At 42.2% G+C, this 19,450-nt stretch overlaps 1 protein-coding gene across 1 annotated transcript in view; it reads right to left on the bottom strand.

Moving 5' to 3' along the window:
* The window catches only part of LOC142495286 (dynein axonemal heavy chain 3-like), a 1,152,169-nt gene that overhangs the window by 12,468 nt on the left and 1,120,251 nt on the right, over window positions 1–19,450 (bottom strand). The window contains exons 71-75 of the mRNA XM_075600542.1: window positions 14,854–15,114; window positions 13,867–13,959; window positions 13,209–13,307; window positions 11,153–11,335; window positions 10,046–10,138 (exon numbers count right to left, since the gene is read on the bottom strand). Coding sequence (XP_075456657.1) covers window positions 10,046–10,138; window positions 11,153–11,335; window positions 13,209–13,307; window positions 13,867–13,959; window positions 14,854–15,114 — 729 coding nt within the window. The remainder of the gene's footprint in view (window positions 1–10,045; window positions 10,139–11,152; window positions 11,336–13,208; window positions 13,308–13,866; window positions 13,960–14,853; window positions 15,115–19,450) is intronic.

The raw sequence follows: 19,450 nt of genomic DNA on the forward strand, positions 1-19,450 counted from the left end.
TGTCTATGTTTTTTCCTTGCATTTATAAATCTCTGTGACTGATGCTAAAGTCTCAAAAGGTCAGCTCTCCCATCTTGTGTCTCTCTGTGTCTAATATTCCTGTTGTTCATTCTAATGCTTCTGTTTTAAAAACACATTTCCTCTTTACTGGTTTCTTGGGAAGTGTGGTTTCCCCATGTCTGAAATTATGGCTCCTACTCAAACAGTCTTGAGCAATAAATGTGAACACAGTACCACTGATTCTTCAGAACTTCTCAAATCAAGGAAGAAGAAGAAAAAGAAGGTAGGCATTACTGTGGAAGTTTCAGAAGAAATTAAGAATGAAAATTTAACCCCAGAGTCTGCATTTGATGAAAGAGATATACTGCAGCTTAAAGCAACTCACAGACGTATCCCAAGAATAGTGGAAGAAAAGAAAGATGCCCTAACTCAGACGCTTCAAGCTGCACAGAAAACAATTGATTGTCTTTATGGACGTTTAGATAAGGAGCAAGAAGCCAAGGCTGCACTACAAAGCTTTCTATCTTCAGCAATTGCTAAGTGTGTTCTCCAGGAGAAAGAAAAAGAGCAGTTGGAGAGGGACAGGGTGATCCTGTCAAGTAAGCTGGAGAAGGCCTATGCTGATAATGCCCAGTACCAGAGTTTCATGGCTCAAGTTGGTGCAAAACTGGAAGCCTCTGTGGAGAGGAATTGCCACTTCAACACAGAACTATGTTCATTGAGAGAGATCTTTGAAGGGTTAAATAGCAGTTTTGAAATGGTAACCCAGGAGTGCAAGAATCTCTATGTCCAAGTCAGCGAAGGAGATAAGAAACTCCATAAATTAGGAGAGGAGAAGAAACAGTTGGCCCAGGAAAAGTTAGAATTGCAGACAGCACTGCAGAATGCAGAGAGAGGGCTGCAAGAAGAACATGTCTCCCTGGAGCGGCGCACACAAGCAGAAAATATGCTGCAGAGTCAGCTGCGAGAACTGCGTACACATCTGCAGGACACCAAGGAGAAATGGGTGAATGCTGAAGAAAAGCAGCGAGTACTGCAGGAAGAAAGTTTCCACACTGCCTACAAAATAAAGATGCTGCAAGATTATTTGAGTACCCAGTGTGTCCCCAAAGAACAGCATGAGGAGCTAAAGGCCACACTGAGCATAACCAGAGCCTCGCTGGAGGAGGAGCTAAAGCTAGCAGCTGAACACACATCTCAGCAACTTACAGCGCTGCAGGCGCAGATCGCTGAGCTCAAGACACAGCTTGCCAAAAAGGAGGAGAGAGAGAAGGTGTCCATCTGTCAAGTGGCTGGCCTGACACAGCGCTATGAGGTAAAAATGGCCGATGCCTGCAAATTATTGGACCACACAGCCCGTGATAAGGTCCGGCTGCAGCTGGAGCTGGACAATGCCCGGGAGGAGTACCGGCAGCTGCAGATCAGAAAAGAAGAAGAGGAAACATATTTAAGCTTTACTCTGAGTCAGCTGGGAGATATGGAGTCGTGACTCAACTCCAAAGAAGCCGAACTGACAACTGCATTGAGTGGGAAAAGAAGTGCAGAAGGACAGCTTCAAGAGCTGAAAACTCAAATACCTGGTCTTAATGAGAATTTAGGTGATACCACGAAACGGGAGTCACAAAAAGAGACCATGGAGCGTGAATTCTATGTTCCCACTTACCCATGTGAAAAGTCTGCACCCATCCTTGATGCCCACATTCCTGATGTCCATGCCTCTGCAATGGAGTTGAACGTATCCATTGGGAAGTTCCAGATTCCAAAACTAAAAGAGATATATTGGTCACAAAAAGAGACCACGAAGAGTGAACTCTGTGTCCCCACTGACTTATGTGGAAAGGCTGCACCCGTCTTTGATGCCCACGTTTCTGATGTCTCTGCCCCAGCATTTGGGTTGAACGCACACATTCGGAGGTTCCTTGCAGCACCCAATGTACCTGTGGAGTACCCTCTGCCCGCTGACAAACCACCAGAGGTGGGTCACCTTGAGTCTTCTTTTCACCAAGGCCTCCGGGAAGAGCCTGGAGGATCGTCCGGAGAACGCTCTTGAGAGGGGGGAGTAATGTCAGGATCGCCTAGACCTCCTGCTTAGCCATAGTTCTTCTTTGTCCACTGGGTGTGCTGCTGTCTTCTGTTTCCTCTGGGTTCCTCTGTCTGCCTGTCTGTCTTCTTGTTGCTCCTGTATCTGTCCTTTATAGCTTCTGCTTCCTGGTTGGTTCAATTGCCTTTGCTTGAAGTCAGACTCCTAATGCACATGCCTCTGATTCCTGATCTGTTTCTGTACCTGTACCTATATTATAGAAGTCTGTTCACAGTAAAAGCCCTTGCTGGTAATCTGGCTTGTCCCTGTTTGTTCCTGTTCTCAGTCCCTGCCCCCAGACCTGTCCTTGCTCCCCTGTCCTGTTCCAGTCTCCTCGTTGCCGACCTCTGCTTGTTACCTGACTTCGCTACCTGCCGCCTGCCTTGGACCTCTGCTTGTTTCCTGACTTCGCTACCTGCCGCCTGCCTCGGACCCCTGCTTGTGACCCCTACTACGCTCGTGCTGTTCCGGCCACCGAGATCCTACCCGCCACAGGAGTCTCCCGTGACAGCAAGCATGCAGGAAGGAAACTTGTTCTTCCATCCCCTATCAGGGAAGAGGTTCTTCATTAAGAATGTTTACACATGCCTTTCTTAAATTGTGGTTTATCTTATAAAGTGTCCGTGTGGCTTGGGCTATGTTGGGGAGACCACTCAAAGCGTTAAGGATTGGATTCGACAACATAATGCGGCCATTTGCAGGTGTGATTTGGAGGCCCCAGTGGCACATCATTTCAAACAGGCTGGACACAACTCGAGCCAACTGCGGTACCAAGTAATTGATTGGGAGAGTAAGAATCGCTGTGGTGGCAATACTGGAAGACTCTTTTTACAAAAAGAGTCACAATGGATTAGGCGACTGGATACTTTGACCTCGACGTGTATGATTAAGGAGCTTGACTTAGTCTGTTTCTAATCCAATAGTGATATAAAATGTATACGTTTCATGAGACGGATGCCATAACATAATCTTTCATTCTCCTACAGATCAAACCGCTTATGATGTTGTGCCGTTGCCCTCATTTATTGAATGTTGTGCCCATCCACCAGCACCTGCTCTATACCGACTCAAGTCATCATCTTGAGATCCTACCTTATCGCACTGGTCTTCTCCCACCTCTATCATGATAGTAATTGAGAGATTCAATGCTGGTGCCACACTGTACTGTTTTGCTTTTGATACATTTGATTTGGAATTTAGAAGGTTGTTGACTTACTGTAATATGTAGTGGATGAGTTTATATCTATCAACAGCACTAATATCTATACATGTTCTATGGATGTGGCTATAACTCTCGTTCTTGCATCCATTATTTATCTATGTGGATCACTATCTAATGAGGACCAGGATTATGCTGTGAGTAAGATCAAACAGACCACAGACATGTTACAGCAGTCATCCAGCTTTCCCTGTCGCGAGTGAGCTGAATAGCTGCTGCAGCCCTACTCTATCAACACTCACGTGGTTACCTTGACAACAGACTACTGCCGGAGGTGTAACCAGAGAGACTCATCATCGGAGGAGCCTCCGCATACAAGAGAAGGGAGTACCTGTCCCCAATGACGTCACACACAGCGGATATATTTAATTATGCTAATTATAGCAGGGTGGGAGTTGTGTAAGTTCCATCCCACCAATCACAGTGTGGACATAAGGTATTAGCGCCGATGACGTCACACACTGTGGGGCACTTAACTCCGCACATCTGACTGCTCTATTCAGGCGTCCTGCAGTCAGAGTTTCCAACTGGCAGTCTGTTCATGCAGTTTGGGATTTTTTTGCTCCCTTGAGAGACTTTCTGAGACAATTTGTGTATAATTCTATAGGTCTTGCCACATTATCTGGCAGAGTCCAGTGGTTCTCCAAGTTATTAATGCACTAACTTTAAACTATCATACTCTGAATTTGCCCTATTTATGTGATAGAGAGCCTATATTGCAGTTCTGTGAGACAGCTCCATAGTGTGCTTAAATCTTAATTTTAGAGAATCTAGACTGTATTTCTGTAAGATAGCTTGTTTCCATATAAGCAGTGTTGACGTATTCATGCATTAGCTTAATATTAATTCAGGCATAGTTTGTTTGATCTTTTAACATTTTTATACTGCATTTAGTTGGACAGCTGGTTCACATAGAGGTAGTGTCCTACACAAATGGTGTTAATAGTACCCCACTTTGGGATATCTATTCATAGGCATTACCCATCAATTTATCTTTTGATGTTTTGTGGGATATTTATTCACATGTATATCCTTTGCTGTTTTGTGTATGGTAGTAGGGAACACCTATCTGTGACAGGGGTAAGGGAAGTACCTAGATTGGATTGATCTAAGGGAACGGGCCAGAAGAAGGGGCTAGGTGCCCCGAAACATTGCCCCTGTTATTCCCCTGTCTATCGCCCTTCCTTTTCCATTGTCTAGCCCTACCGTGTTCTCCTACTCACACTTAGTATTTCTTGTTCTGTGTGCGTACGTATCTTGTAATATAGTAATATATATATTGCTGATCTGCTATTCAGTTTGTATCAATATCAATAATATTATGGATATGTGTTGATGTTTGCCTTGTGTAATCTCTTTATACTGTATACAAGTAAAAATTATATTTTATGACATATTCTATTTCCATCATTCTTTCTCTGAGTGCTATGAACATAATCTTTTGTTTCTCTGAGCTTGCTTCCACATATCCTTCATATTTTGGAGCTCTGCAGATATCACTAGGGTTGTCACTGCTTGTGATTTCCATGCCTCTTTCTTCTGGGCGTACTGACTTTTGGGGATGGAGCAGCTGCTCTGCTTCTCCATCTCTTGCCCTAGTTTCTGGACCTTCTCATGCTCCCTCTCATACAGAGTCACCTGGGCTCAAAGCTTGGCCTCCAGTGATGCTCTGGTAATGCTCAGGGTAGCCTTCAGTTCCTCATGCTGGTCTGCAAGGACATACAGTTAGGTCCGGAAATAATTGGACACTGATAAAAAATTTGTTATTTTGACTGTGTACCAAAATAAATTCAAGTTACAGTTAAATAATGAATATGGGGTTAAACTGCAGTCTATCAGCTTTAATTTGAGGGTATTCACATCCAAATTGGAGGAAGGGTTTAGGAATTACATCTCTTTAATATGTAGCCCCCTCTTTTTCAAGGGACCAAAAGTAATTGGACAATTGACTCAAAAGCTGTTTCATGGACAGGTGTGGGCTATTCCTTCGTTATTTCATCATCAACTAAGCAGGTAAAAGGTCTTGAGTTGATTCCAGGTGTGGCATTCACATTTGGAAGCTGTTGCTGTGAACCCACAACATGCGGTCAAAAGAGCTCTCGGTGCAAGTGAAACAGGGCATCCTTAGGCTGCAAAAAAAAAGAAAATCCATCAGAGAGATAGCAGAAACATTAGGAGTGGCCAAATCAACAGTTTGGTACATTGTGAGAAAAAAAGAACGCATTGGTGAGCTCTGGAACACAAAAAGGACTGGACATCCACGGAAGACAACAGGCGTGGATGATCGTAGGATCCTTCCATGGTAAAGAAAAACCCCTTCACAACATCCAGCCAAGTGAAGAACACTCTCCAGGAGGTAGGCATATCATTATCCAAGTCTACCATAAAGAGAAGACTTCACAAGAGCAAATACAGAGGGTTCACCACAGAGTGCAAACCATTCATAAGCCTCAAGAATAGAAAGGCCAGATTAGACTTTGCTAAACAATATCTAAAAAAGCCAGCCCAGTTCTGGAACAGCATTCTTTGGACAGATGAAACCAAGATCAACCTGTACCAGAATGATGCGAAGAAAAAAGTATGGAGAAGGCTTGGAACGGCTCATGATCCGAAGCATACCACATCATCTGTAAAACACGGTGGAGGTAGTATGATGGCATGGGCATGAATGGCTTACAATGACACTGGGTCACTAGTGTTTATTGATGATGTGACAGAAGACAGAAGCAGCCAGATGAATTCTGAAGTGTATAGGGATATATTGTCTGCAGATTCAGCCAAATTCAGCGAAGTTGATTGGATGGCGCTTCACTTTACAGATGGACAATGACCCAAAACATACTGCGAAAGCAACCTAGGAGTTTTTTTTAAGGCAAAGAAGTGGAATATTCTGCAATGGCCGAGTTAATCTCCTGATCTCAACCTGATCGAGCATGCATTTCATTTGCTGAAGACAAAATTTAAGGCAGAAAGACCCACAAACAAACAAGAACTGAAGACAGCTGCATTAAAGGCCTGGCAAAGCATCACAAAGGAGGAAACCCAGCGTTTGGTGATGTCCATGCGTTCCAGACTTCAAGCAGTCATTGCCTGCAAAGGGTTCTCGACAAAGTATTAAAAATAAACATTTTATTTATGATTGTGTTAATTTGTCCAATTACATTTGAGCCCCTGAAATAAGGGGACTGTGTATGAAAATGGTTGCAATTCCTAAACGTTTCATACAATATTTTTGTTCAACCCCTTGAATTAAAGCTGAAAGTCTGCACTTCTATTGCATCTCAGTTGTTTCATTTCAAATCCATTGTGGTGGCATACAGAGCCCAAATTATGAAAATTGTGTCAGTGTCCAATTATTTCCGGTCCTAACTGTACTTGGTTATTAGACGTTCCTGCAGTACTTGTACTCCTTTAGAAGTCTGCAGATTTTCTTCCTGCAGAGTTCGCTGCTTCTGCTCAGCATTCTGGAGGTGTGTACGCAGACCTTGCAGTTGGTTCTGCAGTAGGTGCTCAGCTTGTGTGCGTTGCTCCAATGCTTCAAACTTTTCCTCTTTCAATAGTCTATTGCTTTTTTCTAGCTCATGAAGCTTGCTATTCATTTCACTGACGTGGTCATTCAAATCAGAATTTACCTCTTTCAGGCTGGTATTTTCTCTTTTTACAGTCTCTGTAATATTCAGGGCCTCATTGTAGACCTCCTTCCATTTATGCACTTCTGGTCTCCTGGCGTCAGACTTCTATCACTAGGTTGAGGGTGTGAAGCTCCTTCTGAGAGACTTTAAGATCCATACTAAGACTGTAGATAGCTTTTTGAGAGATGTCCAGCTCCTCATCGAAACTGTGAAGTTCCTTTTTAAAGACTTACAGTTCTGTGCGGCAATTGCTGATCTCTTGGTGTGAGGCATCCTGTGCTATGTGGAGAGTATGAATCTCATTCTGTGATATATCCACCTCTGTCCAGATACTGTTGACCTCCTGGTGTGAGGTATGCAGTTCTATGCGTAGAGTATGAACTCATTCTGAGAGACTTCCAACTCTCTAAGGCAATTGTGAACCTCTTGCTGAGAGACTGTAATCTCTTTCAGTGCATCCTAATATTTCTGTTTCAAGTTAGGAATCATTTTGCCAGACTTGTTCTGCTTTTTATAGTAGTATAGTAGTGTTTCGCAGCATCTAGATCTGACCTTAGACCCTCCATTTCGATCTTGGCCACCGAGTAAATTGCGAGCACAGTCTTCTGTAGCTCAGCATTATTTTCTCTCTTCATTTTGAATTCTTCACGGATCAGATCACATTTATGCCTGGCAGCTTGCAATGCATCTTCAGGGCTGGTCAAGGGATTGTCACTCACTGGTTCTGGCTCCACTTCCCTAGTATGATTGGTTGAGAGCACTGTTAGCACCAGAAAGACACTTCTTTGGGTTACACGACTTCTGCCTTGGGCCCTCTGGATATTCTGTAATCCGTGTGACAAATCCTCCATTTTCTCTAGGATGCAGGGCATCTCGGACCCTCTTTTTCTCTGCGAGATCTGCGGACGTGTTTGTTCCTTCCACGGTAAGTGAAGCACTGCTTTTCTTTTTACGCCTTTTTGTTTTGGACGACTCCATCCCATCAGGGATACTGGGGTCTCTGTCTTTATTTGCAACTTCAGCAGCTTCACTGTATCCTCCAGGCTTTTCTTGAAGTTGCATTACCCGGCAGGAAAATTTTGTTTGTTCGTGCCCTTTTGCAACTTTTATTACATTCCTTATAATTCTGATACGATGCCTCTGTCCCATCTGACTTCAACAATCTAAACTCCTTCCTCTTCTTTTCCATTTCCTCCCCTACCTGTTTATTTAGCCACATTGGTTTTGACTTATTTCTTTTATACTTATTACCCAAGGGTATACACTGATGAGTGTGCTTTTCTAAGAATGTTTTAAAGACTGCCCATTTGTCTTCTACATTTTTCCTGCAAAAACATCATCCCAATGTATTTCTTGTAGAATAGTCCTCAGTTTATAAAAATCTGCCTTTCTAAAATTAAGGTCTTTGTTGAACCCAAGTAATCTGTTTTATGATCATTTATTTCAAATGAGACCATGTTATGATCACTGTTACCCAAATGTTCCAGGACTTTAATATTTGCTATTACTTATACATTGTTTGATATTACCAAATCCATTTTTTTTATCTTTTATCATTAAACTTCAGGTGTCTTCAGAGTTTCCAATATCTGCTGGACTACAAGCCAATCAGGAACTCCAGGTCAATGGAAGCCATGTTTCATGGTCACTGACTGGAATTGCTAGTAACCATTTCCTTCACCCCTGGCAATTGCCGTGATCGCAATTCAACCATACTCTCATATCATAGTAAACAGTAGAAAATACCCCACAGAAGATGTAAACTGCACTGTGGCTTTTTCTGGTGGTGTTTTTCAACATAAATACACATGTATATTTTATTAAGCAGTTTGACCATTTTTCATGCTTTCTACTGTGATTCCACCCTCTCCTTCTTTTTGTTTAATATTCACTCCTGAGATCTATTTGTTAATTCATAGTCTTTGACCACTTTTGAAATGGGACAAGCATGAGGCCATCGTCAAGGTGACAATCTTTTCAAATATTGTATGCACATTTGCAAAATCTGAAAAGGCCTAATGTGTGCTAGCTACACCCCGCTAGTCCGGCTTCCCGGCTTTATTTTCATAATGAAAAATGTTCAAGAACAATGTGAAATTGAAAAGTGAGCATAGCAGCCATAGCACTATAAACTCCTAACACTATAGACTATAGAGGCCTCTATGGCTGTGAAAGATTTAAATTTGCAGACCAAGCAATATCCTACATGTATGTGTGTGTTTTTTTTTAAATAAATCAGTTCTGTACTATGAGATAACACTGGTAGCATTTTTTTTAACACAACTCAGAATTACATTTTGAATGTATTGTAATGTTTTTTTTTTTTAGCATTCTGCAGGGCGATATTTTTCTAATAGTCAAAATAAGAAACACATATAAGTTTTCGTCACAAGCTATGCAAGCTGCAGAAAGAAATGGTATGTCATTTGTCTTGGTGCCTTATGGGAAAATTATAGTTATTGCAACATAGGCATCACCAACTGCAAATATTCTTTCTGCACCGTATGTGGAAGCACTATCAGCACTGAAATAGTTAACTTTGCCTTTTCAGGTAGCATCTGGCTTAGTTCAGCTCATGGAAAGTAGACACAGCACAGTTTGAAGAAGGATTTAGATGACTCACATCACAGTAAACTTCTAATTTACTACTGTTCCTGAGAAGATTGTAGCGTTCTGTCAGTCACAATCCCCTGGCAGTCTTCTGTAGAAGGGTTTGATGTGTAAACACTGTATTAAATTATTGCCCACACAGCTCACATATCCTAAACCAAATAATGTCTCACTACCGTAAAGCTGCCTGCAAACACTACCCATCAGAGCAATACTATGAGGCATAAATCTTCTAAAATGAGGGCGCTTTAAGCTTCTGCCACAGGGATTCTTAATTCACAAAGAGCTTATATACCAGAGGTCATGAAGCTGCCTGATTTTTGATGAAAAAGTAGAGATTGTATCACAAAGTGTTCTACTTATGCAAATGTTAGAGCTACTGCAGTAAAAGCAGACACATATATATGTATTCATTCTCTTTGCGAAGTAGAATTGGTTGACAGCATGGATTTAATGGCTGCGTGCTTTTGATTTATTTATTAAAAGTGACTGCTTTGTCCTCACCTTAAAGAACCTTAATCGTAGTAGAAGGTCAGTAATGTAACCACCTAATGGTTTCAGGGAAGGATACGACTTAGCCGACCACGTGGCAGGAACCTAATAACAAAATAGATATTACGAATAATTCAGAAAATACAGACAGGAAGCTCACATGTTCATGTAATTGTGCATATGGTACAATTTCTAACTTCTTATTAAAGAACACTTGGTGGATCCATTTAAAGATCCAATCGGTTAAGTGTAATGCATCCACGCTCCTTCACTGTTCAAGGCAAAATCAAGCACATAGAAATAATTTAAGGGGTTCATGTACTAACGCAAAAGTTGGGAATGAACTATTCCAATTTAGTACTTACTTCTCAAAAAAGTGTAAATGTGCAGTGCATGTTTTGTTTGTTATTTATTGTATCATTTCTATGTCATTATACAGTAAGAGGGAGCTAAATATTGAGAGTTAAGATAGCTTGAGTATGATAAAACTACTTCTATTAGGCTGTTTTTGTATGGTGTGTTCATAAATTGTAAAAAGGCTAAATCAGTGATTTTGAAGGTAAAGCCTTGTTAAAGTTGTTTCTTCTTGGAATACAGAATTTATTTATTTTTTGGTCAGTATTAGTAAAACGATATTGGTAATTAATATCTTGAAATTGTGAGTATGTTCCAGGGCCTTTATTTCATGTTTCAAGTATAATGAATTCCACTTACTTAAAAAACAAACAAACCATACTATTGTTTACATCTTACTGTAAATACTGTCAGATAATTGCAGGAAGGGAACCCCCATCCTAAATACAATATGATTTGTGAAATAAGAAAATGCCAAAATAATCTATATATGTTTCACATATGCATTAGTGTAGGGCAGATAGTGTTGGGCCTCTGATATAGAAAGAGGTAACAATATGTGTTTAAAACGAAATCATCCAGTAGACATGACTGATCTCAGGGGAATGCAAAATGAGAAAAGCAGTGTGAAAAAGATCCTTTGTAATGTGAAGATAGAAAGATGAGTAATGAGATTCCTAATGTACTATGACAGCACTTGCATACTAATCCCTGTGGACGAACCATAGTGTGAGCTATACTTACTATAGCTCATAAATGACTTACTTTACCAACAATCATGCTGTTGAACAAATCATCAAGCTCATTTGACATCACAGATAGACCAGAAATGGCTTTGTTTAAATCTTGCAAACTCATTCGAATGGTAGAGGTCAAGCGGTTAAACCTCAGTATCTCATGAACCAGCACGGTGTTCATAGATTCTGTGTAATGGGTGGGATATTGGATCTGCAAGAAAAAAAGCACTGGTACCTTAAAAACAACACCTTATAGTTTCATTGCAAAGGCACACAAAAGTTATATTACCAGTATATAACTACAACACAAACCGATCTAATTATTATTTTTCTACAGACATCTTGACTACAAAAATCTCTGGCCCTAACATATCACAAGTGGTTAACTAAAACAATCGAATATGTAGTATATATTAACCGTTCTAAGGTTTTCCTTGTTTCTGCCTTGGGCCTGGCTGGAGGGGTTCAACTAGCACTGGATCTCACGGCTACGATTAAGCCACTTCAAACTTTCTAAAAGTACAATAAAATGTATAGATGCTGTAGCCCCCTGTAAACAGCACGGGCTATATATATATCTTTCTCCTACTGTGGTAAGTCCTGTTAAGGGCAGGCGCCAGTAGTAATCATGGGTTTTCCCCCTTTGCAAGCCCTGCCTTGAATGATAGATGCAGGCCCCTAACTCTGCTGCAGGCATGAGACAGAGGGGAGGTTCTGCTGACATCATGAGAGGTGGGTCTGACTCTATTTAGTAGCCAGTTCCTGTGAGTGACAGTTAGTTCGTTCGAGTTCTAGTTCGAGTCTGTCCTGGGAGTTAGAAGAGAGGAGGAGGTCGAGTTCTGTCCTGGGAACAGGAGAGAGAGAACTCTGGCCTATGACATTTGGAGAGTGAGCAGAGCTCCGGTGGACCAATGCCCCTCACCCTGATGAGGGGGTGATGGGGAGGATCTACCCCCACCCAAAGGATACCCTCTGAGGTGGGCATTGGGGTATTGAGGCCCCTCACAGACCATCCTGCTGGGGTGCATCTTGGAGGAAAGGAGAGAAGAGGAGAAGGCCTGTATACATTTGGAGTGCCTTGTGTGCGGCTGCTGCTGTGGGCTGCCACTGCTGCTGCATGCGAGCTAGAGACAATAAAGAGACTTTGCTGATTTTACCAGAGACTGAGTGTGATTCTGGAGCATCCACCCTGGGACCAGGGTTATTTCTTCTATAAGGGTCCTACCCCATATCCTTGGGAAATTATAGAGGATGGAGGCGCTGCACCACCACTAAAGAATGAGGTAACTACCCCAGAAGCCTGGTCCTGTGTCCCCAACATCATCGCGGGAAGCTCAGGCCCTCCTGTTACCTGCAGGTACGCACCACTCAAGCACATGTAGCCAGCCCTCACACAACCTAGATATAGCATCTGTTTCTGGGGGGGGAGGGGGGGTATATGGGTTACAATGCGATAGAACAAACTATATTTCTGTAAATAACAAAATACCATTGCTTGCAGAGGTGTAGATGACCAGTGCATCAGAGGTTGATTCTATCCCATAAACGTATGTTTCTCCGCTAGGACCACTCTACTGTATCTTATGTATTGGTACAGCCTCCCTTGCCAGGGATATGGGGACTATACCTAGTGCTCACTGGCACACATATGTAGTACACAGATTGTCCAATATAAGGCTGACTTAATAGCATAAACCCACAGGAATAACTCACTGTTTGATTCAAGGATCCTTCAGTGTGGTCCATTGCTTGCAGAGCCAGACATGAAAGTTTCCTTTGTGCGATTGAATGATCATATACAGTATGCAGCAAATATTTGAGGTTTGAATACATTTTGCCATAACTTTATAATTGTACTAAAAAATCCTATTACATTTTAACCAACTCACGAAAGACTGTTTTTTTGTACTATAAAAATGTACTAACCATGCAAGCAGAAAACCTACCAGATTTACTTATGAATGAAACAAATAATAGCAAACTACTGGAACTGATAACAATGTTTATCATTCTAGAGCAATGCTTCACTCAACTATCATAAAAAATGAAAGAAAATGCATGAGACGTGCATCATGCAGACCTACCATGACATCTTCTATATTAAAGTCTGCTGGTATTTTCGACAGAATGTCAGCTGTAAGTTCTTGGACAACTTCAGATGATGATTTTCCAACTCCACTTGTCTAGACAATAAATGAAAGACATTACAAATGCACACAAAGATAATATTATATAAGAAACATTGTTGTCTATAAAATAATAAATGACACTACATTTATGCATAGGTTTATCTCACACTAATTTGTCAATGTTTATTTCAATAAAGTGTGTTAATTTATCATCACTATATTGTTATCATATTAATACTAAAGGTCCTTTATGTTCACATAAAAACAGGATTCTTTGTGGTGTGTGCTATTTTTTTTATACCCGAGTTTCTGGGAACACTTCAAATGTTAATGATAATACAGGAACACAGATACCACATATTCATATTATACTTACAGTATCATACTATCTTAAAACATTTAACTTTTTAATCCATGTTAAATAAACAGTTGTGTTCTTAATTTTTTTAGATCCAAACACACTGCAATATAATAGCATGGATTAAGTAGAATTTGGTTCTAGAAAGTAAATGTACTAAATGCCGCCTAATTAAGTACAGCAATAATAAGGTTACTGCATGGTACAGCTACCACAGGCAATCAAATTCTACTGTATGTCACTTGTGGTACATACCTCCTTAGGTAAAGTTGTTAAAATCCCATCAAATAGCTCTGCAGTCTCCTGTTGCTCTTTAGTGATGTCTCCATTCTCATGGAGTCCAAATGCCTTAACAACATACATTTACAGTTACCGTATTGTCTATACAATATCAAAGAAAACCTTTTGGCACAGTTGTACCAATACTAAAATCTTAATATGGCACTCTTATTTAATCAACTGTATCTCCTAGAAAATGTATAAATTGTTAGATGATTTGCATTCTGCCAACATTAATAATGCTATATATTTTTTTCATTTCCAGCAGCATGTTTGGAAACACACACTTTAACAAATAAATGTAAAATGATCTAATATACTAGTTTGTGTGGTGTAGATTTTGGTTGCAATAGGTATCCTGTGCGCTTTAGCGTTCTGCACCCGCACAGCAGCACCCCCAAGTATACCTAGTATATTTTCTTTTGTTTTTTTTTCCATTTGCTGTTGTAATTTTTGGAATGATTTATGTGATGGTTGTGATGTATTTTATTGGTTTGGATGTTAGGGTAAGTTAGGGTATTATGTATGTCATATGCATGCCAACATGCAAAGTTTGTTTTCAGGGAGATATGGTAGGATAATGAAGGGAATCTTTCCATTCACTTGCATTGAGTTGAGCGGACATTCTTCACGCTAAAGTTGAAAATTATCAATTTTCTGCAAATTACGAGGAAGCTTCCATCTTAAACAAAGGAAGTTGGACAGTAGGATCATAAGGTTTTATACCAATATCCTACGGTGATTTACAAACTCAAACTTCTGACAAACAATATCAATGCTGCAACCACCTGCACCATATTAATCTGAAATGTGTTAAAGCCTCTGCCAGAACTAGATATGTTAACATTCATCTTAATCAAGAACAATTACTATAGCCAGTTTAATGTTGACATTTTTTGACTCGTAAAAATTTACATTGCGTTATTTGTCCTTTCCATGGACTGTGATATTCAGCACACATACCTCTGGAGCAGTATTAAGAGGCAGGCTTTTTATATATTCCAAATAGCTGTCATGGACACCATTGTTTGGTGCAAAGTAGTTGCCACTAGGGGAAAACTTGTAGTCATCCTCAGTTATTATGGCTTCACAAAAAAATGTGTCTAGCAAGCTTAAAAGAAGACGCCTGTCGTGCTCATCTGTGACCCTTCCACCGTAGTTGCATTCTCCAGTGAGATAAGTGACAGCATCAAGAGGCGTTTCATTATATTCATTGAGGAACATCTGCAATATAAAGCAAACATAATTATTTTAAATAGCAATCTTACCAGAAACCCCATTTTGACAGGAAATAATATTTCACATGTTTCCTAGTAAGAAACCAAACAAAATCACGTACATCTTGCAAGTAGAGATGTACAGAGATCTTCAAATTTGCTTCACAAACAAATTGAGTTTTTTTTCTTAAATTTAGTTTTTAATTTTTTTTTTGCATACAGTAAGTTCACATTGCTCAGAATTTTGCCACTTTTGCCAGAATGTTGTATACATTGTAGCACATAAGGGAGATGTGATTTTGTACATTGTCTTTTAATACTTGAGGAGTATTCCTCATTAATAGGGAGATGTAGCCACTATGAGAAAAATGCAGCCATATTTAAAATTGTTGTGATGGAGAAAAAGTATTATATATATCTCCCTCATCTTTTTTTCACTGTTGAAAATCTCACAAAAGAGACATTTTCCGGTTCTTTTTTTCTCCAGGAATATATGTGCTATATATTATTATAGACATATCAATAAAAAACCAAGGTACATTTTTGTCTGACTCAATAACTAGGAAGTAAATCTCAATGAAGTAGGGCTTCAATTTTTGCATAAACCCCATTTTTAATTTTATTTGCATATGACAAGCAACACGCAGTGGAACAATTTCACATAAAAATAAATAATTGATTTATTATTAAAAAACATTATATCTTTAGTAGATCATGTTTGACAGAATGCCCTACTTATATTACCAGCATAGTCATCTCTCAAACCGCACATCTTGGTACATACAGTAAGTTTAATAGTTTATCCACATTTAAGACCATGTAGGTAAACAGGGTGGGAGGGGGTTGGGTGTCAAGTATAAAAGTGTCCTAGTTTTAAAAGAAGCAAATACCTCCATGGTTTACTAAGTAAAAAAAAAAGTATTTAGCAGCAAATCGATGTTGTATTGATCGCAGAGGTTTCTAACCCTCTTGTTAGGGACTCTAGGCCACATCAGGTACTAGGAATAACCAATACACCTGCATACAGGTGAATGCACCTAATTTGCATTTGTTTTCCAGCGGGACTGCACCACTTTCATTTCAGAGGCACCATCCAAGATGTCATTCAAGAGATTTGTTCCTGTTTTGTTTTCCTAGTGTTATTAGTTTCAATAACCACTTGGTGGCATTGTTTAACAATTCAATTGTGATATTGCATTTTATTCTGAAGTGTGTGTGTGTTTGTGTGTGTGTGTGTGTGTGTGTGTATGTGTATATATATATATATATATATATATATATATATGTAACGGGTATTCCCCCCCCCAATCGCAGATCTGATGTGGGTGCAAGGAACATACGGTGTTACCATAGGTGTGGTGCATTACCTGTTGCTCGCAGGAGGGCTGAGCTTCCGCCACGGGGAACCTGGGGCAATTATACTAGGGGTAACCACATACTCAATTCAGCGCCTCCACCTGCGATGGCTCCCACCAGAGAGGGAGTGGTTCCTCGCAGGACAATACAATAATCACATACACGGGAATATATATATTAACGAGTGACTTTACTAACAAGCAATATAACATATCACGCAATACCTTTATAACCTGTGTCCCTCTCTCGAGGAGACACCTACTGCGTCACGCAGGACGCTTCCCCAACACCAGGTGATCCCACCCAGTGTCCCGAGAATCCCCACCCAATGTCCCGCACTCTTGCAGAGAGTCAATGGGTGACTGCGCAGTCACAGTTAAGCTAAGGGCCCGTTGGTGCACTTGTGTAGTAGATAGTACCTGCCGAGCACTCCCGTGCTCGGATCTCCAACGGACTTCACAAAGGATCAGTTGTAGGAGGGCGTCATCTGATCCCCAACCATCCTCCTTGCATGCGGACCGCCGAGGGCAATCCCACCCTGAAACAGTCTCGGTGGACCCGAACCTCTTAGCAGGAACCGCAGCGTCTGCTGTGTCCCTGTCTAATCTAAGTGGTTCTAACGTGACAGGAACCCTAACCTAGGGCCTGTCCCTGTAGTACAGCAACCTGTAGTGGCTTGGGGGAACTCCTATGGGCCTGCAGGGGTAATGACCTGTCCCACTCCCCTAACTACCCAAGTCCCTTCAGCCTCACTACTTGCTAACTAGTCCCAGCGCCTACAGCAGCAAGCTGTAGCTCACTGGAGGCTGCAGCCAACGTGCTGCAAGACAAGGTGCCTGCCTGTCAGACCTCACAGCACTTACAGCCGTGACTCTGACAAGGCAGCACTCTATGCTAAAGGGCAGCGTCCCTATCTCGGGCCTCCCTAAGCACTTACCCACTAAACTAGTGGGGCGTTGGGGCCTACCTGGGGTGTAGGTACCTATATGGGGCAGAAGCTGCACTCGCTCCCCGCACCCTACTTCCCTACAGCTCCCTGACTCCAACTCTCTGTAACCTTCCTTTCCCCAGCTCCCACTAATGTAAGTGGCAGGGTCCCTAACCTGAGGGCTGCCCCTGGCAACACTCACCTTACTGGGGAGCTGAGCTATCTCGGGCCCTGGGGGGTGCTGGCCTAGTACAGGGAGTCCCTGACTCCTGTACCCTACCTCCTTCCCTTGGCTGCTCCGGTCTCTGACTGAACTAACGTGCTGCAAGCCCGCCAAATGTATCTCTTTTCCCAGGGGTCTCCTAAGCCCTATTGGCTCCCTGGTGTCACATGGGGCTCGCAAAGGCTCTTGGGATATGTAGTCCCAGCTCAGAGCCTTCCCTGGTAGGCTAGGGGTTCGCGGGCTTTTCCCTACCTTCACTGCGCTTGCGCAAGCTTTCCCGGGCTGCCTCGATCTTCCCTCAGCTCTCCCTGCTCTCGCGCGAGCTATCCCTGTCTCGGGGGCTTTCCCTGCGCCTACGCGTCCCTGCGCATGCGCAACCGGGTTCTTAATGGCGGCGCCCTGCTTGTCCGGCCGCCGGGACCTTAGAGACGCGATCGCGGCCTTAGCAAACGCCCGATCGCGTCCCCGGCAACCGGCCGCAGGCAGGAGAAGCCGCGTTGCTCCCTGCTCCAGCCCCCACCCTTGGAAGCAGCCGTCGGGTCTCTCGGCACCCGCGCCCGAGCTGCCCAAGGGGAGGGGGGTCTCCAGGAGCCACGGGAGCTCCAGGTCACTTATATATATATATATATATATATATATATATATATATATATATATATATATGCAAATATAGCTGTATGCTCATCTGCATGTCTTAGGCAGGTCTGCAACCCCACCTTTCCCCATTATCACCCAGCATACAGCACTTCCACTGCAGCAAGGGATTCTGGGAAATGACATGCAAATGAGCACACAGTGTCACTTTTTGCCTCAATAACCATTTTTAACATGGTTCCCTATAGGCTTAAGCTTGCTGCATGGTCACAGCTTTGAGCACAGCCAGGGTTAAGGTGCATACCCAGAAAACCACCCACATACAGCTGTTTCGACCTTGATGGGTCTCATCAATGTGGGGTTGATTTTACTGGGAATGCAAGAGAGGCTTATGGGATAGGCTAAACCATAATACTGAGTTAAGTTATGGTGAGTAAAAAAAGTGACAAAAACCCTCCACAGGAAAGCAAATATGCAAATATAGCTGTATGCTCATCTGCATGTCTTAGGCAGGTCTGCAACCCCACCTTTCCCCATTATCACCCAGCATACAGCACTTCCACTGGGGGATACCTGAGGAAGGTCCCATTTTGGAGGACTGAAACGTTGGGTTTCTTGATGTACCACTATTTTCACCAATACACTTTGTGAAGTTTTCTACAATTGAGTGCTGCCTCTTGCTTTACCAGACCTTGGAACGGTAACATATGTCTATATATATGTATATATATATATATATATATATATATATATATATATATATATGAGCAGGGCAGGTGCAAGGATATTTGGCACCCTAGGTGAACCTTCCGTATGACTCCCCCTATTTGTTTCCGGAATCTTTGTTGGTTGGATTTGCCAGACACAATCACACTTCTCCCTTCCCCTCCTCTCTCTCTACCACTCTCCCCCTCCCCATCTCTATTTCCCCACTCCCCTCTCTACCCCTTTCTATTTCCCCCTCCCTCTCTCCCCCTTGCCCCCACACCCCTCTCTCTCCCCCATGCCTCTCTTCCCCATACCCTTTTCTCACCGATACCACTCTCTCTCCTACACACCCCTCTCTCTCCCACACATCCCTCTCACCCCCATCCCTTTGTCTGTCCCACCTCTCTGTCACCCCCTTTCTATCACCACCCACCCCTCTCTCTACCCCCACCTCTCTCAGCCACAACCCTCTCTCATTTCCCCGTCCTTCTCTCATTCCCCTTCCTCTCTCACCCCTCACACCCCCCACCTCTC

This window comes from Ascaphus truei, chromosome 5 (assembly GCF_040206685.1).
Source record: "Ascaphus truei isolate aAscTru1 chromosome 5, aAscTru1.hap1, whole genome shotgun sequence".
Taxonomy (NCBI): domain Eukaryota; kingdom Metazoa; phylum Chordata; class Amphibia; order Anura; family Ascaphidae; genus Ascaphus; species Ascaphus truei.